Raw genomic sequence first — 19,788 nt, 5'->3', positions numbered from 1 at the left:
ACCCCCCCCTCTCCCCGCCATGGGCATATTAAATGCCTTAAATGCTGCCACAGTCTGTGTTTCTACACTGCTTGTATGCAAGGAACTCTCTTTATAACAAAATAGTAGATATGCATTGAACATGCCAGTCTCACCATTTACCCTATGACCCCAGAATAACTCTTACCACTGTCTGGTGAATATTCTGTTAAAAACTCAATTCTAATTCCAGCTGAGAGACAATGGCTTGAAAAGTTGGGCTGATGTTAGAGGATGTGTTGTGTGTTCTAAACTAGTGATCAAGTGTGAGCTTATGTGGGTTCCCCATAGAGCAAATACAAGAATCTTTGATTTGTGTTCTGGATGTCAGAGTGACACCTTTGACCATTACAATTACCAATCCTTTTAAAACTTTTGTCTCTTACTCCTGAGATTTTAGGCTTTACGGAATTAGTACCCGAGGGAAAATATGCAGCAAGATTCCTTTGAATTTGAGGATGAAAGCCTTTTAGGGTTCTTCATGCTTCTGGACAAACAATCAAAAGTTTAAGAGGCAGTTACATTGTTGGCTAGGGAATAAAATTTGACTCTAGAAGGGAATTGAAATGGCAATTTCTGAGAAAAATTAAAAGAACACAGGGGCAGGATGGTGCCAAGGTGGCTCATTCCATTAAACCACTGACTCTTGGTTTCAGCTCACGTCATGATCTCATGGTTTGTGAGATCCAGCCCTGCATCAGGCTCTGCACTGAAAGTGTGGAGCCAGCTTGGGGTTCTCTCTCTCTCACTCTCTCTCAAAATAAATAAACATAAGAAAAAAAAAATAACACAGGGGATCTCCTTGGATAGATCCTAATTCTGCCAAGTCCTATGAGAAAAATCAATGAAGACCTAATGGTCGAAACTTGGAAGCAACCAAGATGTCCTTTAATTAGTGAATGCGTAAATAAACAGTGGTCCAAACACACAATGGAATATTGTTCAGTGATTTCTATAAAATGAACTATCAAGCCACAAAAAATTCTTGAAGGAAACAAATGCATTTTACTGAGTGAAAGAGGCCAGTTTGAAAAGCTTATATACTGTAATATTCCAACTATATGACATTCTGGAAACCACAGAGTAAAGTAAAAGTATTAGTGGTTGCCAGGAGTTGGGGGAGGGGGATAGATAAGCGGAACAGAGGAGATTTTAGGGCACTGAAACTATTCTGCATGACGTTGTAATGGTAGATGCATGACATTAGACGTTTGGCAAAACCCACGGATCTACACAACACAAAGAGGGAAGCTTAATGTAAAGTAGGAACTTTAGTTGATAATAACGTATCAATATTGGTTCATCAGTTTTAACAAATGTGCCATACCACCACAAGATGCTAAAAATAACAGAAACTGGGGATTGAGGGAGATGAACAGAAAGAGAATACACAGAAATTCTGTGCGTTCTACTCAACTTTTCTATAAACCTAAAACTGCTGTAAAGAATAAAGTGTATCAATTTTGTTAAAACAAATGCCCACATCAAACTCATGCAAGTAGATTATAAAGGATATTTATGTTAAGAATGAAGATTTGCGGGCACCTGGGTGGCTCAGGCCATTAACTGTTGGACTTTGATCTTGGCTTAGGTCATGATCTCATGGGTCTTGGGATGGAGCCCTGTGTCAGGCTCTGTGATAACCATGTGGAGCCTGCTTGGGATTTTCTTTCTCTCTCTCTCTCTCTCTCTCTCTCTCTGCCCCTCCCCTGCTGGTTCTCTCTCTCTCTCAAAATAAATAAAACTTAAAAAAAAAAAAAAGGAGTCTCTTCTTTAAAAAAAAAGAGAGAAAAGGAAAAGAATGAAAATTGGTCACTCTACAGTGGAAAGCTCTGGCTGTAGAGATGTTGGCAGAGGGCACACGGTCACAGCTGCCAGTAATGACCTGATGATCATCCACAGAAACAAAGGCCTTAACATCCACCCACATTTCTTGCGTTGTCTGGTATATTTCTATTTTATACGTATTTTATATTTATATATCTTAACAAAATTTCCCTCTTCTTTCTTCTCTCTTTCTCCCTCTTTTTTGTGTAGGATATTTGGGAGGTGGTTAGCTTATTTTTAAAACCACATATGACAAAATATCAAGATAGTATAGTGATTGGCTTAGAAGAGGAATAGACATCACCCAGAATTCTTGGATTTGGAATCGTTGCTGTGACCGATGAGATTTTTCATTTGTTCCCTTGTTGAAGAGAGTGTAGCTAAATATTCAGTTGGTGAAAAAATAGTTGCATCTCTTAGTATGAAGCATAAGTTTTAGTGTCTAAAAAAGAGAAAAGTTTATGTTGATGATGAACAAAGCATGAAGTTTTAATTTGTTATTATTATTAAAGTACAATTGACATACAATGTTATATTCATTCTAGGTGTACTACATATTAATTCGACAATCCTACACATTACTCAATGTTCACCATGTTAGGTATAGTCACCATCTGTCATCTTACAACATTATTAAAATATTATTGACTATATTCCCTATGCTGTCCTCCTCATCTCTGACTTATTTATTTTATAACTAGAAGTTTGTACCTCTTAACCCTCTTTATCTATTTCATCCATCCCCGCACCCACTTTTTCTCTGGAAACCACTAGTTTGTTCTTTGTGTTTAAGAGTCTGGGTTTTTTGTTTGTTTGTCTGGTTTTTGTTGCTGTTTTTTAGATTCCTCATATAAGTGAAATTATATAGCATTTGTCTTTGCCTGACTTATTTCACTTAGCAGAATACCTTCTAGGTCCATCAATATTGTCACAAATGACAAGATCTCATTTTTTAATGGCTGAGTAATACTCCATTGAATAGACCACATCTTCTTTGTCCATTCATCTATCAGTGGACACTTGGGTTGAAAGCATGGATGTTCTTATTATTTGAAGCTGTTGTATTATTTGTAGCTATTGTAGAAATTCCTTAGCCTCTCAGTCTTGATGGGAGTAAGAGACCACCTCTTGCTTTAGAAGCTGAAATGTCAAATCCTCGCTTTCCCAGCCTCCTTTGCAGCTAGGGTAGCAGCATATGATTTAACTTCTGCCAATCTGTTTGCCTGCGCTGAATTTTGACACAGGAATTCATAAAAAAGAAACAGCTTTAGTTAAGCTTTCTCTGTTTCTAGTGGAGGCAATGCAGCAGCTGCTAAAGCATCTGTTGTATAGCGCACAGTGGGAGCGAGCGGGAAGGGTGGTTAAACAGGTGGCCTGGGATTGAGCAACAGGTACAATCGTGGTGTCTGCGAACTGCAGCATGAGTTCCTAGAGGTGTGCCAGTAGAACTCTGGTCAAGTTCTAGAGCATGGTTGGGGCATGTTTTGTGGCTCGTTAGCTTTGAGTCTGGTTGTACAGCCTTTCAACAGTACAACAAACACCGTGATATTTCTGATCAACTTATTTATTGTTGAAGTCAGAAATATTAGGCGACTGTGGTTTATATTTTTAGAAGTCCAAGATCTACAAATGTAACAGATGCTCTGACAACATTTGTCTTTTTAAGTTAAAATACAACCTATGTCACAGAAGGTAGAATGAGCAGAAATCAGCAAGTTGAACTGAGGAGAGACCAAAAATATCCAAGCCTGTTTGGTCTTAAAAATGTAAGTGGATGAAACTTAGGCTTTTAAGTAAGTAGAAAATACTTTAGGTAAAACACAAATAATAAATTAACATTCTCATTATGGATTTTTGTACTAGAATTTTTACTCTAGACTTTTTTCACTTGTTAAAATGTTGACTATGTTGCAAATCCTTGAAAATGTGAAATATAAACCTTGGTATTTTCCAAATGTATTTGAACATGGACTATTTTATTTACTAAGTTAGCATGTAAGTGCACTGCTAGACAATGGCAAATACTAGTATAGATCAATTATGATCTAACATTTTAGTGCTAATGTATTCTGATAATTTGGTCACAAGGAACAAAGGCATAATTCAAACTGGCTCATATAATAAAGAGAATTTGGAAAATAGTAAAAACTCTTACTAATTTAATGCCAAAGTTTAGTGATGACACAAAATAAATGCTTCTTGTCCTTTCCGTATCTCCACTCTACCTTATTAGTACCCATGTTATTTATTTGAAATTCCATATCATCACGGGGTAACTACCTCCTGCTTCTTCTGATATGTTTGGAGAGAAGCTATTTCCCCCTCAATCACTGAATGAAAAAAACTGTGCTCCTTTCTGATTCGATGAGCTGAAAGCACATGCCCCTTCCTGTGCCAATTGTCATGACCAAGAATTCAGCACGGGTGTCATCCCACTCACATGTTGCCGTGGCTGAAAAATTCATCGTCTGGTTAGGAGTGTGTGCATGGGGGAAGGAGCATATTGAACGCTTGGGAGGCCACTCCCAACGATGTCCACCACATATATTTCCATATTTCCAACGATGTCCACCACATATATTTCCATTTCAGCAAACTTTGCCATTAGGATACTGCTCTAACAAAAATCAGAGGAGCAGAGCCTAGAGCCCCCAAGTTTTGTTGATCTGAACAAAATGAGGCTGCTTTCAACTGGATAGTTTTGAAACTCACATGTACTTTTATGCCTCAGTCCAAATTTACATTAAACAATTTCCAGACCCCTATGTTTAGCATATTCTGCTTGTTGGTCTATATATGTATATGATATATATATATCATATGAGATTTTGTATGAGATATAAGATATTTATATTTATATTTATATTTATATTTATATTTGTATTTATATTTATATTTAACATGCACATGCACACACACTCCTACATATAGTTTGGAGGGCTTCACATTATACTGTTTTCCCTAAAGAGTGAAAAAAAAGGGATGCCTGGGTGGCTCAGTCAGTTAAGCAACTGACTCTTGATTTTGGCGCAGGTCATGATCTCATGATCATGAGATCAAGCCCCATATTGGGCTGTGTGTTGACAGTGCGGAGCCTGCTTGGGATTCTCTCTGTCTGTCCCTCTCTGCTCTCTCTTTCTCTGGAAATAAATAAAAAAATATTTTGCATTCTGGATGAATTAATATCTTCATGATTTTGTTTATTTTTTTCATAATTTTGTTTGTTTATGGCTTAAAATAATAGAAATTTATTTTCTGATAGTTCTGGAGGACAGAAGTCTGATATCAAGATGTGAGCATGGCCATACCCCCTCTGAAACCCGTGGGGGAAAATCCTCATGTCTTTCACCTTCTGGTGTTTGCTGGCGATCTTTTAAGTTCCTTAACTAAAGATACTCCACTCTCATCTCTGGCCCTGTCATCACATGGCCTTCTTCTCCCTTTATGGGTCTGTGTCTTCACATGGTCATCTTCTATCATTTTAAACACTACTTTGAAACAAACAAATGCTTTCCCTTAAATCTGGTCAACTACAAGATATAAAAATATATTCGAGATGCAATTTGTTTCTCAGGATCCTGTACAGAAACTTAAAAGGCCCCTATATTTCAGAATGTACCTAACATGGGTAATTGCACACACACACAATGGTCTACAATTATCGACCAACTGACAGAGAGGACAACAGGGTGTTACTGAGAGATGGTAGCACCCGTGTTTGCATTAGCTTCTACTAGTTCTTTCTTCTGTATCTGACATGTTTCATGTCACTGTTACTTAGCTACTGAGCTAATGTGCTTATATCTATAAGGGGTCTCATGTGAGCCTATAAATAATTAAAGACGCATTAGCTCCCTGGAGGGCCCACATGCCTCCCTGAATAAGCCAAGATACCTAGGGACCTAATCATGCAATTTCCCTAAACCACCTAGCTTTGAGGAAGAAGTCACATCACTCAGCAGTGAGTATAATAATTATTCACAGCAGTTTGCCTGGTGCGATATAACATTCAATTTACAGAATTAAAGGTAATGCAATTCAAAAGAAAAATAGCTGGTTTTAAAAAATGAATAGCCACATCAACTACTAGAAGTGTCTTTGGGTCAGAGCCTCTATATTAGGGTTTCGGAAGGCTTATATTTTTAATTAATATCCTATTCGGCTTGGTAAAATTTCCATTGAGCTTCCCCAAGACAAAACAAATCGGAAATTGATCTTTGATTGTAAGCCAAAAAGCAAAGAGCCAAAGAATTGAGACAAATTTTGAAGAAAGAGATTTATCAGAACTAATCATCTCAAAAGGATAAAGAGTAATCAGACAACAAAGAACCGAATATAGTACAAAAACCCTATGACATACACTGGGAAAAAAATTATTAAACTTCTTCAAGAGGAAATGTTTAACCTTCCAGAGAAAAGAATTAGCAGTTTTGACTGTAAAAGAGACAAATAAAATATCAAAGAATTACTGAAGTCTGTAAGATGAAGCTCTAAATGTTCTCAAAAAGAAAACGGATGCTAAAGGGTAGGGTTTAGTTAGTAAGAACAGGCAATAGAGGAATAGTATCTTCTAAGTTGGGAGAGAAAATAATTGTCAACCTAGAGTTTGACAACCGAGTAAACCATCATTAGATGGAATTAAAGATATTACCAAATGTATATAGAGAGATTTAACTCACAAATGTCAATATAATTTGACTGTTGAAATGTAGTAAATGGACACCTGATAAGCTTCTTGGGAATAGTTCAAAGCTCTTCAAAGCTGATGTCGCGTGTCCTCCTTGAACACGTGGAGCTTTGCACTTGATGTAGAAGCGATTCTGTTTCGTCTCCAAAGAAATCTCTGCAACTTCACTCCCCCAAGTGTAAGTGTAAGAAGTGAGGGTTTTATTTTTGGTCTCTGTTCCCTGCTTATGAATATGCATATTCGCGTTACACTCGGGCTTCTCTTTTAGTTACTTAATTCCAGAGACCATCTCTTTCGAAAAATCATTATAGTCTCACCATCCATGTAGACTTGTGCTAGTTAACTTGGTTAGCTGTACTGACTGTGTGATAGTTATTTGGTTGACACCTTTCTTTATAAAATATATTATATATTATATTTATTATATTATATTATATTATATTATATTATATTATATTATATTTAGATGGGGAGCCCTAGCTACACTCAAACTAAGAGAATATTTTCTTTGGTAGTTTCTGAACACTTAGACACAATGACTGTTAACTCCTCCTTCAGCAGACAAACTAGCCAAAATAAAAGTATTCATAAATGTAATTTAAAAAATATTTTAAGGTTTACTTATTTTCGAGAGAAAGGGACAGAGTGCAAGCAGGGGAGGGGCAGAGAGGGAGGGAGACACAGAATCCCAAGCAGGCTCCAGACTCTGAGCTGCCAGCACAGAGCCCGACTCAGGACTCGAACCCGCGAACCATGAGATCATGACCTGAGCCAGTCAGTCGCCCAACTGACTGAGCCATCCAGGCACCCCCATAAATATAACTATTTTAATCATACTTTCGGATGGTAAATGGGATAGGCCATGAAGGGCAAATAATATTCGAGGGGGGGGGGAATGATTATTTCTTAAAAACTGGTGCTGAGAAAGAGAAATGTGTGGTGTGGGGAATGTGAGAAAAGCCTGAGTGTAGATAAATCTTACGTTTATAGAACAAGAATTCCTGATTGTGGAATGAGTAGGGCATCATGAGATGCTCTTTTTCCTCACTCAGTGTCTGGCACACCACAGTAACTTCTTACAAAGAGTTAAAGTTACATTATATGACAAGACAGAGCCGGTCGAAGAAACTGGACTTTCTGGATGGGCGTGAGACAGTGTGGATCTGAAAGCGGTAGGGAAGGGAAAAGGAGATTCCAGGTGCTGCAGAAGGCTTGTGGTGCCTTTCCAGGAAAGCTGGGTTGGCGTTAAGATAAGGAAGAAGAAGGGATTTTGAGTGGGGAAACAACAGAGAGCAGGATTTCTTCATCACAGACGGGGTAGAGGGGCCTCTGAGAAAACCTGTCGGAGAAAGAAGAGTTGCTGTGGAGGAAGGATGTGGGAAGAAAACCCAGTGAGTCACGAAGAAACGATAGCATGCAGGAGGGCGGAGGCTTTGATCAGTTAAGGCTGCGGGGAAAGGAAGGGTGTGAAACTTGGTGGAACTTGTTGGCTGCATGTTTTCCAAAATAGTTAATTCCAGCAATCCCTTGGTCTTTGCCAGCTGAGGAAATAGCAGACTAGTGGATGGAAGACCTTTCTGGAAGAAAAAAGCTCAGTGCTGTCTTTTAAAAGCTAGTACAGAAAAACAGTAATTATGAGGTCTTGCCACGTCCATTAATTTATTAAACATACATCTCTATCTATCTACCTCTCTATCTCTATTACCATTATTTCATTTTACTTTTTTTTCTCTCCTTCCCACCCAACCCTTTCGAGTACTTTCTAGACCTCTGTGTGCTCCTTGCTGCTGGGGAGTACATGTACTCCACTTGGCAGGAAGCCAAAGAGAGTCACCCATCCAACACAATAAGTAGACCTCTCCCCTGCAGATTAGAGGGCAGAAGGGTTTTTGAGTAAAAAATGGAATCTATCCTGTTAGATTTCAATACAAACATTGGAAATCATAAGCTCGCTTTGTTAATTCTTGAAGTAATTGTATACTATTAATGTGAATGATACTTACATTTTGATTTACTCAAATTTGCCCAGGATGACTTTTTCACGGATGACTTAATTTCATAAGACAGAAGAAGAAAAATCCACTTTTAGAATTTATTCTTACTAGGTTGTTCTGTGACCACTTTTCCATGATGGTAACTAGTGATAGCAATGCTAATTCTAATCCCTGGTTCTGTTATAAACTTTCTTTGTAAACTATAAGAATTTTAAACAGGTAGAGCAATCATTTTAAACACACAGTATTTCCCACATGGGGCAGTAGAAAGACCAGAGACCCCAAGGGAAGAGAAGGTCAGATTCAGGGAACTAAGACTCTGTGGACTGATTTCAGGGATGAGAAGCTAGGGGAAAAGGAAGAAGGCACTTTGCTGTGATGTCAAGAAAGAAATTTGCAAAAGTCTGTCCACTGAGAACACCTCATGCTTTCATTATAGCAAAATCATAAATAAATAACAACCAAGTAACTTTGAAAGGGGAGTGCTCCATTGTACTTCCTCATTTCATCCAGCTTGCACGTGCGATGCCACCCTTTTATAAGTGTCTATCTCAAGGGGGAAAAAAAAGAGAGAGGGAGGCAAACCATAAGAGGCTCTTAACTATACAGAACAAACTGACGGTTGCTGGAGGGGCGGTGGGTGGGAGATGGGCATTAAAGAGGGCACTTGTTGGGATGAGCACTGGCTGTTGTATGTGAGGAACCACTAAATTCTACTCCTACACCAATATTACCCTATCTGTTAAATAACTAGAATTTAAATAAAAATTTGGAAAGAAAAAACAAAGCGTCCATCTCAACCACCCCAAAAGAAAACTTTTTCCTTCCAATCTCTGTACGTGTATATGTATCTGTGTGTGTCTTTCTTCAATAAACTTTCCTTTCTCTACATATTCCTAGATTTCAAAGAAATGCAAAAACCCACTTAGGTCAAGTCTCTACCATTAGACAAGACCACACCTGAAATAATCTAGACAGAAAAGACAAATACAGCTAGAGTTGGCAACCTTTTTTGTTGGAAGCTTGCCGATGTCAACGCTTCAGGAGGCTAGTGTGCCAGGAGGCAGGAGGAAACGGACTTGTATTCTGTGGGGCATATGAGCAACTGTAATACATGTGAAGTGGGGCTGCTGTTGGGGCCACACCTGGTCCCGATGGAATCAAGGTTAGGTTGGGCCTGGCCTAGTTCTAGGCTAAGCAATTGGCTGAGACTGATTTGATAGGACAGGGAATAACTTCCCTAGAACTGCGTGCACTCAATGCAGGGTGACTGTTTATGTCACCCTCTGCCAGTTTTGCCATGCAAAACCGCTGTGGAAGGGCTCTCGCCAGCAGATATCGAGCAAGTCATGTCATGTGCTTTCCTTTTCGAAGGAAAGTGTCTAAGATTTCAGTGTTTAAGATTTCTGATTTCCGTGGTAAATACCCCACACTATGACTTGTTTCAAGCTACCGATAAGTCACTGCTTATGGAGTGAGGAAGAGATGTGTACGATGGGTCTTGCAAGCTTCTGCGAACCAACTCAGCACATCACGGGCTCCAGGACTTCCCACTGCCTAGAGGGTCCCGTTTCACTTTCTTTACTCCTATTTATTCAGTATTCGGCATCATCGGTGCCTACAAACGTTTCCCCCTGCTTCAATCTGAGTTATATGCCCTCTGTCTGTGTTTCTATTTTGCATCATGGAAGTGCACCGCCCTTCTTCGCTTTAGTGAGTATTCAGTGAGTGTTTTCTGTGTTTTACATATTAGCTTAAGTAGAAGAGAAACACTGTTGAACATAGCAAATTACGCTCTGAGCACATTTGTTCATCCTCTCAAAAAAGGAAGATGAACAGTAGGTGTGCTAAGTACTATTACTGGGGTAAGCACAGAGGAGGGGGCACTGACTTAGTGAATAAAATGAGAAGAAATCCAAACGGTGAAGAAGAAAATAATCCATTTCTTGATATAATTCAACCCCGAAAGATGAGTGAACACTACAGATCCATCTAGAGAAATGCAGCGAACTGACGCAGTAGGTGATTTTTTTATCGGACTAGCAAGAGATCTTAAGTGACACTGCCTTCATTCCTCCCCAAGTGCTGTCCCTGAACATGGAATCAGTATTTGACCTGGCCTAACATATCATAGTACATCATCCACTTAGCAACAAAAGATAGACCCTTGATCCAAGCTGGGAAGGTAATTATATTGTTTTTATTATGAGGTTAATATATAGGTCCTGGAGGGAAGAAGTGATCCTTCCTCCACTGGGTTTACTATGCTGCTATGTTATAGATTTGGGATTACCACAGGGCCATTTGCCTTGTTATTGGAAAGTAAGAAAATGACAAGCAGAAATGGAAATGGAAAGAGAGAAAATTCAAGTTGAGTCCCCAGTTTAATTCCCTAAGTCACTAACTAGTTCTTCTGGTTCTTGTTTTGGTCTGGTAAGCGAACCAAGCACCTTTTCCAGTTATTTGAGCCAACAAACCAAATCCTGCCTTTGCTAGTTTGAGTTGGAGTTCTCTTATACCATCAATAGTGACCTTGGATGTGATCTCAAAGAGGCAAGACTGGATTATAGCAATGGAAGTACCAGAAATGTACTTCCACAAGTTTGAAGCACTTGAGGAGAACTTAAAAGATCAGGGCATAAATAAAACGTTTGGGAATAACAAGAAGAGTATGGGGCCTCCCCAGACTGTCCCATTCAATATTAGTAGCACTGGGGCACCTGGGTGGCTCAGTGGATTAAGCATCTGACTTCGGCTCCGGTCATGATCTCGCAGTTTCCAAGTCCAAATTCCACATCAGGGTCTGCGCTGACAACTCAGAGCCTGGAGCCTGCTTCAGATTCTGTGTCTCTTTCTCTCTCTGCCCTTCCCCAGATCACACTCTGTCTCTCTCTCTCTCAGAAATAAACATTAAAAAAAAAATAAAAATATTAACAGCATGTTCCCTTTAGTGAAGAGCAAAAGAAATGGAGGAATTGGGGATGGGACTTACCGCCAAAGTGGGACTCAGAAGCAACAGAGAGAGCCATGTGGTCCCTAACACAGCAAATAAGCAATGTTCTCTCAGTTGGGAGAGGCTGTGAGAGACAGGGCTTCTAGCATTGTTCTGAGTGGTCCACCGGCCAAGGAGCAGACTGGCTTCCCACGCATACCTTAACACAATGTAAGCTCTTTTAGACTTCAGTACAATCCCAGGAGAACTGGAGTAGAATTCACAAAAACTAAAGATAAATTTTTTGTCTGCTAGACATGATAGGACTAGAAATAGAACTCTATTTAAGCAATCAAAAGTAAAATATAGCTCCTCCTCCTCTTCCTTTCCTCTTCCATCACTACAATCTCTGCTTCCGTGGTCACATTGCTTCCTCCTCTTCCATCTACACGTCTCTCTAATCTCCTCTGCCTCTTGCTCGTAAGGACATTTGTGAAGGCATTTAGAGCCCAAGAATCTAGGATAAATCTCTTCATCCCCAAATCCTTAACTTAATCACATATATAAAGAGCCTTTTTCCTTAGAAGGTATTATTTACAGGTCCCAGAGATTTGGACCTCATACCTTGAAGGCCAGTAGTTGACTTGCCTATCACACTCAATGATTTGAAGGTAATGGAGCATCAGGTTGGCAGATTTCTCTTAAATATTTCAGGCAAAACAAAGTTATTTGTTCTCTACTTCCAATTTTTTATAACTTTATTTCAGAACAAAGAAATATGGATATCTTGAACAGTTGAAAGTAAAAGAAGAGAAATGTTCCTCCAGGGAAGCACTTGTTCTAGAATTCCTCCATCCTCTTCTACTACCTCAAATCTGTGCGGGTTCCCAGTTGCCACCAAGCATGAGGGGGTTACAAATATGAGGAAGAGGAAGGCCCCACACAGAGACTTATAACTTACTTATAACAAATGCATCCCAACAATACAATAGAAATTACCAGGTAAATTGGGGAAACAAAGGAGGATTTAGTCAATTGTATATGGAAGTGAGGGAGAACATTTTTGAAAAGTGGGTCCTTAAGAGTAATTAATTCTTACTAAGCAAATTCTTTATTTTTCTTTGCATGTGCTTATCTCATCCTTTTCTTCAATCATAAAGAGACAGGAGCCATTGTTCTTCTCAGATTTTAGATGAGAAAACTGAGAGTTTAAGTAATAACAAATTGTGGTTATGTACCTTGTCCAAATTTACATCACTAGTAAGTTGGAGTGTCAGAGTTTGATCCGAACTCTTCTACTTCAAAATCTACTTCAATCATCACAAGCCTTTCCTGGGTTGAGTGTTAAAAATGCTTCACAACTGATACCACAAAGAAGAAAATGAATGCGTATAGTGGAAGTTTTTACCTGACTTGAAACAGATAAATTATTGAAATTACATGAAACACAATTCACTGCCAAGAAACCAACCAATCAACAAAAACTCCACATGGTTAGCCAGCTAAAACTCTTTGGAAATTCCATATATCCTTCTTAGTTAGGTACATTACAAGCTCAAATTAGTTGGAGAGAAACCTATTTAAATTGATTTAATCCACTTTCCACAAATTTACTTGAATCTGGAACAATTTGGAGGGAAGTATCATTATATAATATGAAATTAATATCCAATAGCACACTCTTACAGAAATGCTTCTCTTCTGTGGAGATAGCATGAAATATTCAAGATCATAACAAAAAGAAAATCAATTAATCAATGCATATGTACTGAGTTTCACCAGTATATACTCAGCACTGTGCCAAAGGTTATTTAGGAGCAGTGGAAACATAGAGTAACAGGGCAATCAAATATTCAAGAAACTTAAAACAACAACACTAAAACAGAGTAATTAAGATTTCATGTCAATTGAACAATTATTCATTACACTACTTCCTTTGCATCCTATTAAAATAATTTCAATCAAAAGTTCTTCTGAAGTTACTAAGATGAGTGAACTTACAGTCTAGAAATGGGGAATTCAGGGAAGAAGAAATATTAGTGAATTGGTGAAGTTAGGAAAGACTTTTTTTGAGGAAGTAGTTTTGATCTGAAGGAGTTAGCTTTAATTTTTTTTTAATGTTTATTTATTTTTGAGAGAGAGAGAGAGAGAGAGAGAGAGAGAGAGAGAGAGAGAGCATGAACAGGGGAGGGACAGAGAGAGAGGGAGATACAGAATCCCAAGCAGGCTCTAGGCTCTGAGATGTCAGTTACAGAGCCTGACTCTGGCTCGAACTCATGAACTGTGAGATCATGACCTGAGCCAAAGTGGGACCCTTGACTGACTGAGCCACCCAGGCACCCTTGAAAGAGTTAGCTTTTAGTTTTGTTTGTTTGTTTGTTTGTTTGTTTGTTTGTTTTTTAGAGAGAGAGAGAATCCCAAGCAGGCTTCATGCTCATCGTGAAGCCCAATGAGAGGCTGGATCCCATCACCCTAGGATCATGACCTGAGCCAAAATCAAGAGTCTGATGCTCAACTGAGTGAGTCACCCAGGTGCCCCTAAATTGTTTATTATTTTTAATAAATAAAAATTTAAAGTTTATGTCTGACTAAAGCATATCTATGGCAGAAACGTGATTACTATCTGAAATATATAAAGGTCTCCTATAAATCAATAATAAGAAGTCAGAAAACTCAATAAGAAAATAGAGAAAGGCTATGACAGTCATACTCAATTATACTTGTACACTCAAAAGACTATACCATTTACCAAAAAACACTTGAAAAGATGCCCAATATCACTAATAATCAGGGAAATACCAACAAAATAAGGTGAATATTTTTCATCCTCCCTGCTAAAAAAGATAAAGATTTGTAGTACCTATTACTGGGAATGATGCAAGAATTAGTAATCTCAAAAACAGTTGGTGGAATATAAAATAGGGTTATTTTGAGAGTAATTTGTTTATACCTATCAAATTTTTAAATTGTCAGTTCCCTGTGATCCAGTCAGTCCACTTATACCAATATATTCCAAAGAAACTGCTGAAATTGTGCATAAAGATATACATTTATTGCAAATTGTTTTAATCAGAAAACATTTTGAAAAACCTATCATGACTGCAGAGGCATGGTTAAAGTATATTATGGCCTGTCGGTTCAATAAAATTCTGTACGGTAGCTGAGAGAAATGAGCTAGATCTCTTTGCACTGACATAGAAAGTTCTCCAAGACAGTGGAAAAACAACACGTTTACGTGTTGCAAAACAACACGTATTATGTGGTTTCTTTTAAATTAAGATGTGTATGTATAAGCCGATGAACATATATATGTGGATATATAAATCCAAGAATGAAAAGATGCTCTTGTAACTATTAATACTAATTATCTTTGGGATCAGGAGTGGATTTAGGGGTTTAGATATGTAGGAATTTTCAAATTTTGCTCTCTGTATTAATATATGCTTAAGTAGTTTGCACTGAGAATATATCCACGCATTATTTACGCACTTTAAAAAATAAACCAAGGGTGGGGCGCCGGGGTGGCGCAGTCAGTTAAGTGTCCGACTTCAGCCAGGTCACGATCTTGCGGTCCGGGAGTTCGAGCCCCACGTCAGGCTCTGGGCTGATGGCTCAGAGCCTAGAGCCTGTTTCCGATTCTGTGTCTCCCTCTCTCTCTGCCCCTCCCCCGTTCATGCTCTGTCTCTCTCTGTCCCAAAAATAAATAAACATTGAAAAAAAAATTAAAAAAAAAATAAATAAAAGTTGAAAAAAAAATTAAAAAATAAATAAAAAAAATAAACCAAGAGATAGGTATACAACAAAGTAGAATGAATAAGTGAGTACAAGCTGAGAAGTGGGAGTTTGTTTTAATGGGATGATGAGACATCTAATTTAATGAGGGCCAAGGATGCTTCTATGGTAGAAACGGGAATTAAAGTTTATGGAGAGACAAATGGGATGAAATTAAAGAGAAGTCTGGAACTAGAAAGAGCAGTTCAGTTTTTCTGTTACAGCTTTGGTGTTAGTTAAGTGTCTTAAAGTTGCTAGAAAGGGCTATCAAATCTCAACGAAACCAACACGATGCTCCATTTGACCTTAGGTTAGGCGATATGGTAAAGACCAAATTGAGACAAATTCCACAACAAACTACCTAAAATTCACTTCCATTTTGTCGAGTTTATTCAAGGGTGACTTTGTTTTGCTCATACTTTGATTGCTAGACCTACCAAATGAGGTTAGTGTAGCAGGATCAGTTTCTCCCAAAGCAATACTGCAGAAAGAATTGCCCAAATCCACTTTATTTAGGAAAGGCCAGTTGGGCCTAGCAGGCATTTTGAATTTTATGGATTTCTGTCCATTACAGAGCCACTGCAAGAAGGTCTTATAGATCGTAGGAAAGAATTTTGAGATCCCAGTGACTTCCCATTTCTCTCATATAAAATCCCACTTCTTCCCGTTGGCTTAAAGGCTCTTGGTGATGTCTTCCCATCACGATCCCTCACGCTCTCTCTCTCCCTTTTTCACTCTCATTCTACCTCAAAAGCAAATTATCACAGTGCAGTTTCCAGGGCTGACCAAGGCTGCTTTGCGTCCCCAGGGGCATTTGCTACTGATGACACCATCATGCATTTGGGAAAGGGGGCTGTTCTCTTGCTAATTCTGCCTCCCAACCTCTTTTCTTAATTCCTAAGAAATAACAGAGGTCAGGCTTTGACTTTTCTTCAGATGTAACTGAGGACTGGGATTCCTTTGGGAAAGGAAGTTCAATGCAGGAAAGGGAAAGATAACTGCCACTAGTAGAGGCTATTTTGAGAGCCTGTAGGCTCCAGGCCTGTTTCAGAATCCATTAAAGGGCTTCTTGTTGGCTTAACTCCTGGCCTGCTGCCATTGGTGAGGCCAGTTTACTCTGAAGTGAGACTTCTGAACGTTTATTTTTCTCAAAGTTCAGCTCAACTGCTGAACGTTTTGGAGAAAGGTAAATTAATTGCAGTCTATGTCCCTGCTTCGAGAAGTTAATCAACTCCTTTGTGCCTCAGTTTCCTCTTTTGTAAAATGTGAAGAATTATAGGAACAGCTACCATCTAGGAGTATTGTGAATATTAAATGAGTTAATCTATGTAAAGCATTTAGAGCAATGTCAGGCTGTTCTCATAACCTCTGGATACGTGTGACCTATTAGTTACTATGTCACAACCATTGAACTTAATGCTACATTTCCATTGCCTTATGCTTCTGGGTCTTTTAGTATAGGTGAAAAATTTACATTTTTCCTCTAATAAATTTTGTTTTTTGGCTTGGGATTGTTTTTCTAACCTGGTGGGACTTTTTTGACTAGACCCAATCATCCAACGTATTGATTATTATCTTGAATTTACTATAGCACACTACCAGAGTTCTCTCTCATTGTGAATGATTTTTATTTATTTAACAAACTGATTAAGGGCCCTATTATGTGATGTGTTCCTGAATGCATGTGAGTATGTGTGTGCACACAGGAGTGGTTAAGGCAGGGATATAACCTCCTCATCTGAAACATGCATACAGTTTTTAATCACTGTAAAATAAGCTAAATTTTAAATAAGAGTCTGAGATGAGGTCAGGTAAATGAGATATTGGCTGTGGGCAGAGTCTGCAATAATTATGCCATAAAGATCTAGTATGGAACACTGATGCATGGTTTTTAGTAGAGAAACTTCTCTTGCAAAAATGCATGCCACGAAAGAAAGGGTTTTTTTAAATCTTATCCCTTAACATTTAAAAATATTTAAATATATCACACCTTAAGGGCATGCACAGAGTGAGGTCAGTTTTGTTTAACAAAACCAGGGCAGCCTGTGAGGCTTGAAAAGAAAATCAAATATAGAACAAATCATAAGAAGCCCTATTTTTTGAAGGGAGTAGTAAACCAAGAAGTGATCCAGACAAAAAAACATCAGGTAGGTTTAAGACTATTTCAAATTTATTTGTAGTAAGGGATTTCCTTGGAGAATGAGAGCTTCGTGGATAAAGAGATAACCATCAAATAAATTTGGGGGAGTTGATAGATCTTAAGCTTTGTAGAGAAGTGAGAGCACAGAATGATAGGGGGAAGTACAAGTGATACCCTGTGGAAGAGAAGGAAGTGCTTTTGGTAGCCAAGGGGCCTACACGCCCAGGAAGAACATGAACCTGCCCTGCCCTACACTGCCCTACGCAGGAAGTTTCAGGACAGGTCTGAGCAGAAAATGTACTGCATTGTGACTTTGACATCAAAGATGGCAGTGGTCCTGAGTGCAGAGGAACATTTCCTCTCATAATCATGATGTGATGTGTTCTAGGCTGTTTGACAAATCATTTCATGTTTTCTTTTCTGCAGGATAAAGGATTTGCAACACTGGAACATATGATTTCTCACTGCATTTGTCTCTGGAATCTTAAGGTTCTGTCGGGGGTGATAGCGATTTCTAATTCTCCTAAACATCATGTTGCCGCTTAATCAGAATCCAAATTGGACTGATTAAGGGTCTGAGGCAGTTTGTCAACTCCTGCATACTTATGCTGATAAGGAAGTTGGCTAAGACTGTGTTACACGTAAAGAAAAGAGGCTGCAAGGCACCACCGTTCATGCATTCAACCAACACTTAGGCCTGCCTCCTGTATTTCAGGCACTGCACCAGGCCCTGGGAATGCAGAACCAGCTGAGACATGGTCTGCTCAGGGAAGCCTTCTCGGTGGAGGACAAAACAACAAGAAAAGTGCCATTGGAGGCTCGTCCTAGGGCATGTGGCAATATAGAGGCAGGACGGCTACATCAGCCCTGCCCTGTCCTTAGGTAGAACGGGGAGTAAGGATCAGAGCAGCATCTCACTTCTAAACCAGACAAGATTGTAGGAGCTTTCCCCTGACCGGCAAAGGAGTGGCTTTTTAAAACAAGCCAGATATCCATCTTCTAGGGAGACCCTGGCACGTGCTCGTTGCCTCTGCCAATTTTTTGTGGACGGAAATCCCTAGGAGGGAAGAGCTGGTGAGTGTTTGGAAGTAGAGGAAGTCCCTCGAAAGGGGCTGCATTTCCTAAAGGGTGTCCCAAAGGGGCTGGACTATTTCCATCTGGGAGAAAAAGACTCCGGCAGGGAGGGCACGGGAAGGTGTATGTCTGGAGGCGTGTCAAGGCTTTTTCCATCTTGCCTGATGGGGCAAGAAGGAAAGATTTGTTCGTTTTATTTATTTATTTTCGATTTTTAAAGATTTTTCTTTTCCCTTTCCCCTCCCTCCCAGCCACTCCGGTTTGGGTTTTCCATATGACTCATAATCCCTTCCGAAAGTGGAGTCGAATTCATAAAAGTGGTGGAAGGGGGGGCAGGCTGGGAGCCCCGGGGAGTCTTCACTACCTACATTCCCACTCAGCCCCCGGCGCGAGCGGCGGCCGGGGCGGGGACGCCCAGCCTGCGCCGGGGATGGCGGATACTATTCACACCCCGGCGGCCGGGACCCGGTGACTGGGCGCGGGAGGGTCTGCAGCGGGCGGCGCTGCAGCAGCAGCCTCGGCACGGCCGCCGCCGCCCGCGGGCGCGAGTGTGCGCGGGTGTGGAAGGCCGGCGTGCGGGCCGCGAGGGGTGTGCGCGCGTGAGGCGGAGCGGGGCTCGCCCCTCGCCGGCGCCCGCCGCCCCGCCGGTGATCGCTCTCCGGCCGTCTCCAGCACCTTCGGCCCCCCACGGCCGTTGGTCCGGGCGGGGGAGGGAGAAAGTGAGACTCGGTGTCATCACCATCCATTGTCAGGAGGGGAGGAAATTGGAATCCAGCAGTGGCGAGCAGCAGCTGGGCGGTCACATCTGGGAATGCAAAGCCGACCTCCCCCTCCTCCTCCTCCTCCACCACCTCCTCCTCTCTCACCCAGGATCACTTCCGAAACCACTTCGCCTTCAGCCCCTGCCTCGGCCAGAGGTTTCATTTTTAACTGAATATTTGCGAAAGCTGGAAGCGTGCGAGGGGGGTGGGGTGGGGTGGAAATAGCGGCTGCTTCTTTTCCAGGGATTTATTTAATGGGGATGTGTTCAAGGCAAGAGCGAATTCAGAAGGATATCGACGTCGTGATCCAGAAGTCCAGAGCCGAGAAGGACTGCCTGTTTGCAGGTGAGTTCTCGCCTTTCCGGAGCCTCCGACCCATAGCCAGCTTCCCTTGCCCGCCCGCCGCCCCCCTTCCCAGTTTTCTGACCGCGACGTGTGTGGCTCGGGCTGGGGGTGGGTTGCACGTCCCCGTTCCGGGGTTCATTTGGCAACAGCTGCTGCAGCGGGAGCGGGAGCCAAAAGGGGGAGGGGGCGCCAGCCTCTCCCTTCCCCCCTTCCCCCCTCCCCCCCAGTCTGGGGCGGCC

The 19,788-nt window shown here is 40.5% G+C and overlaps 1 protein-coding gene across 1 annotated transcript in view; it reads left to right on the top strand.

The window, feature by feature from the left end:
- The first annotated feature begins 18,821 nt into the window (after window positions 1–18,821).
- Window positions 18,822–19,788, top strand: part of PARP8 (poly(ADP-ribose) polymerase family member 8) — a 180,584-nt gene continuing 179,617 nt past the window's right edge. The window contains 2 exon segments of the mRNA XM_043598792.1: window positions 18,822–19,360; window positions 19,448–19,549. Coding sequence (XP_043454727.1) covers window positions 19,255–19,360; window positions 19,448–19,549 — 208 coding nt within the window. The 5' untranslated portion in view covers window positions 18,822–19,254.

Source organism: Prionailurus bengalensis, chromosome A1 (assembly GCF_016509475.1).
Source record: "Prionailurus bengalensis isolate Pbe53 chromosome A1, Fcat_Pben_1.1_paternal_pri, whole genome shotgun sequence".
Taxonomy (NCBI): domain Eukaryota; kingdom Metazoa; phylum Chordata; class Mammalia; order Carnivora; family Felidae; genus Prionailurus; species Prionailurus bengalensis.
Note: the sequence above shows the minus strand (reverse complement) of the source record. Positions and strands in the feature narration are given on the sequence as shown.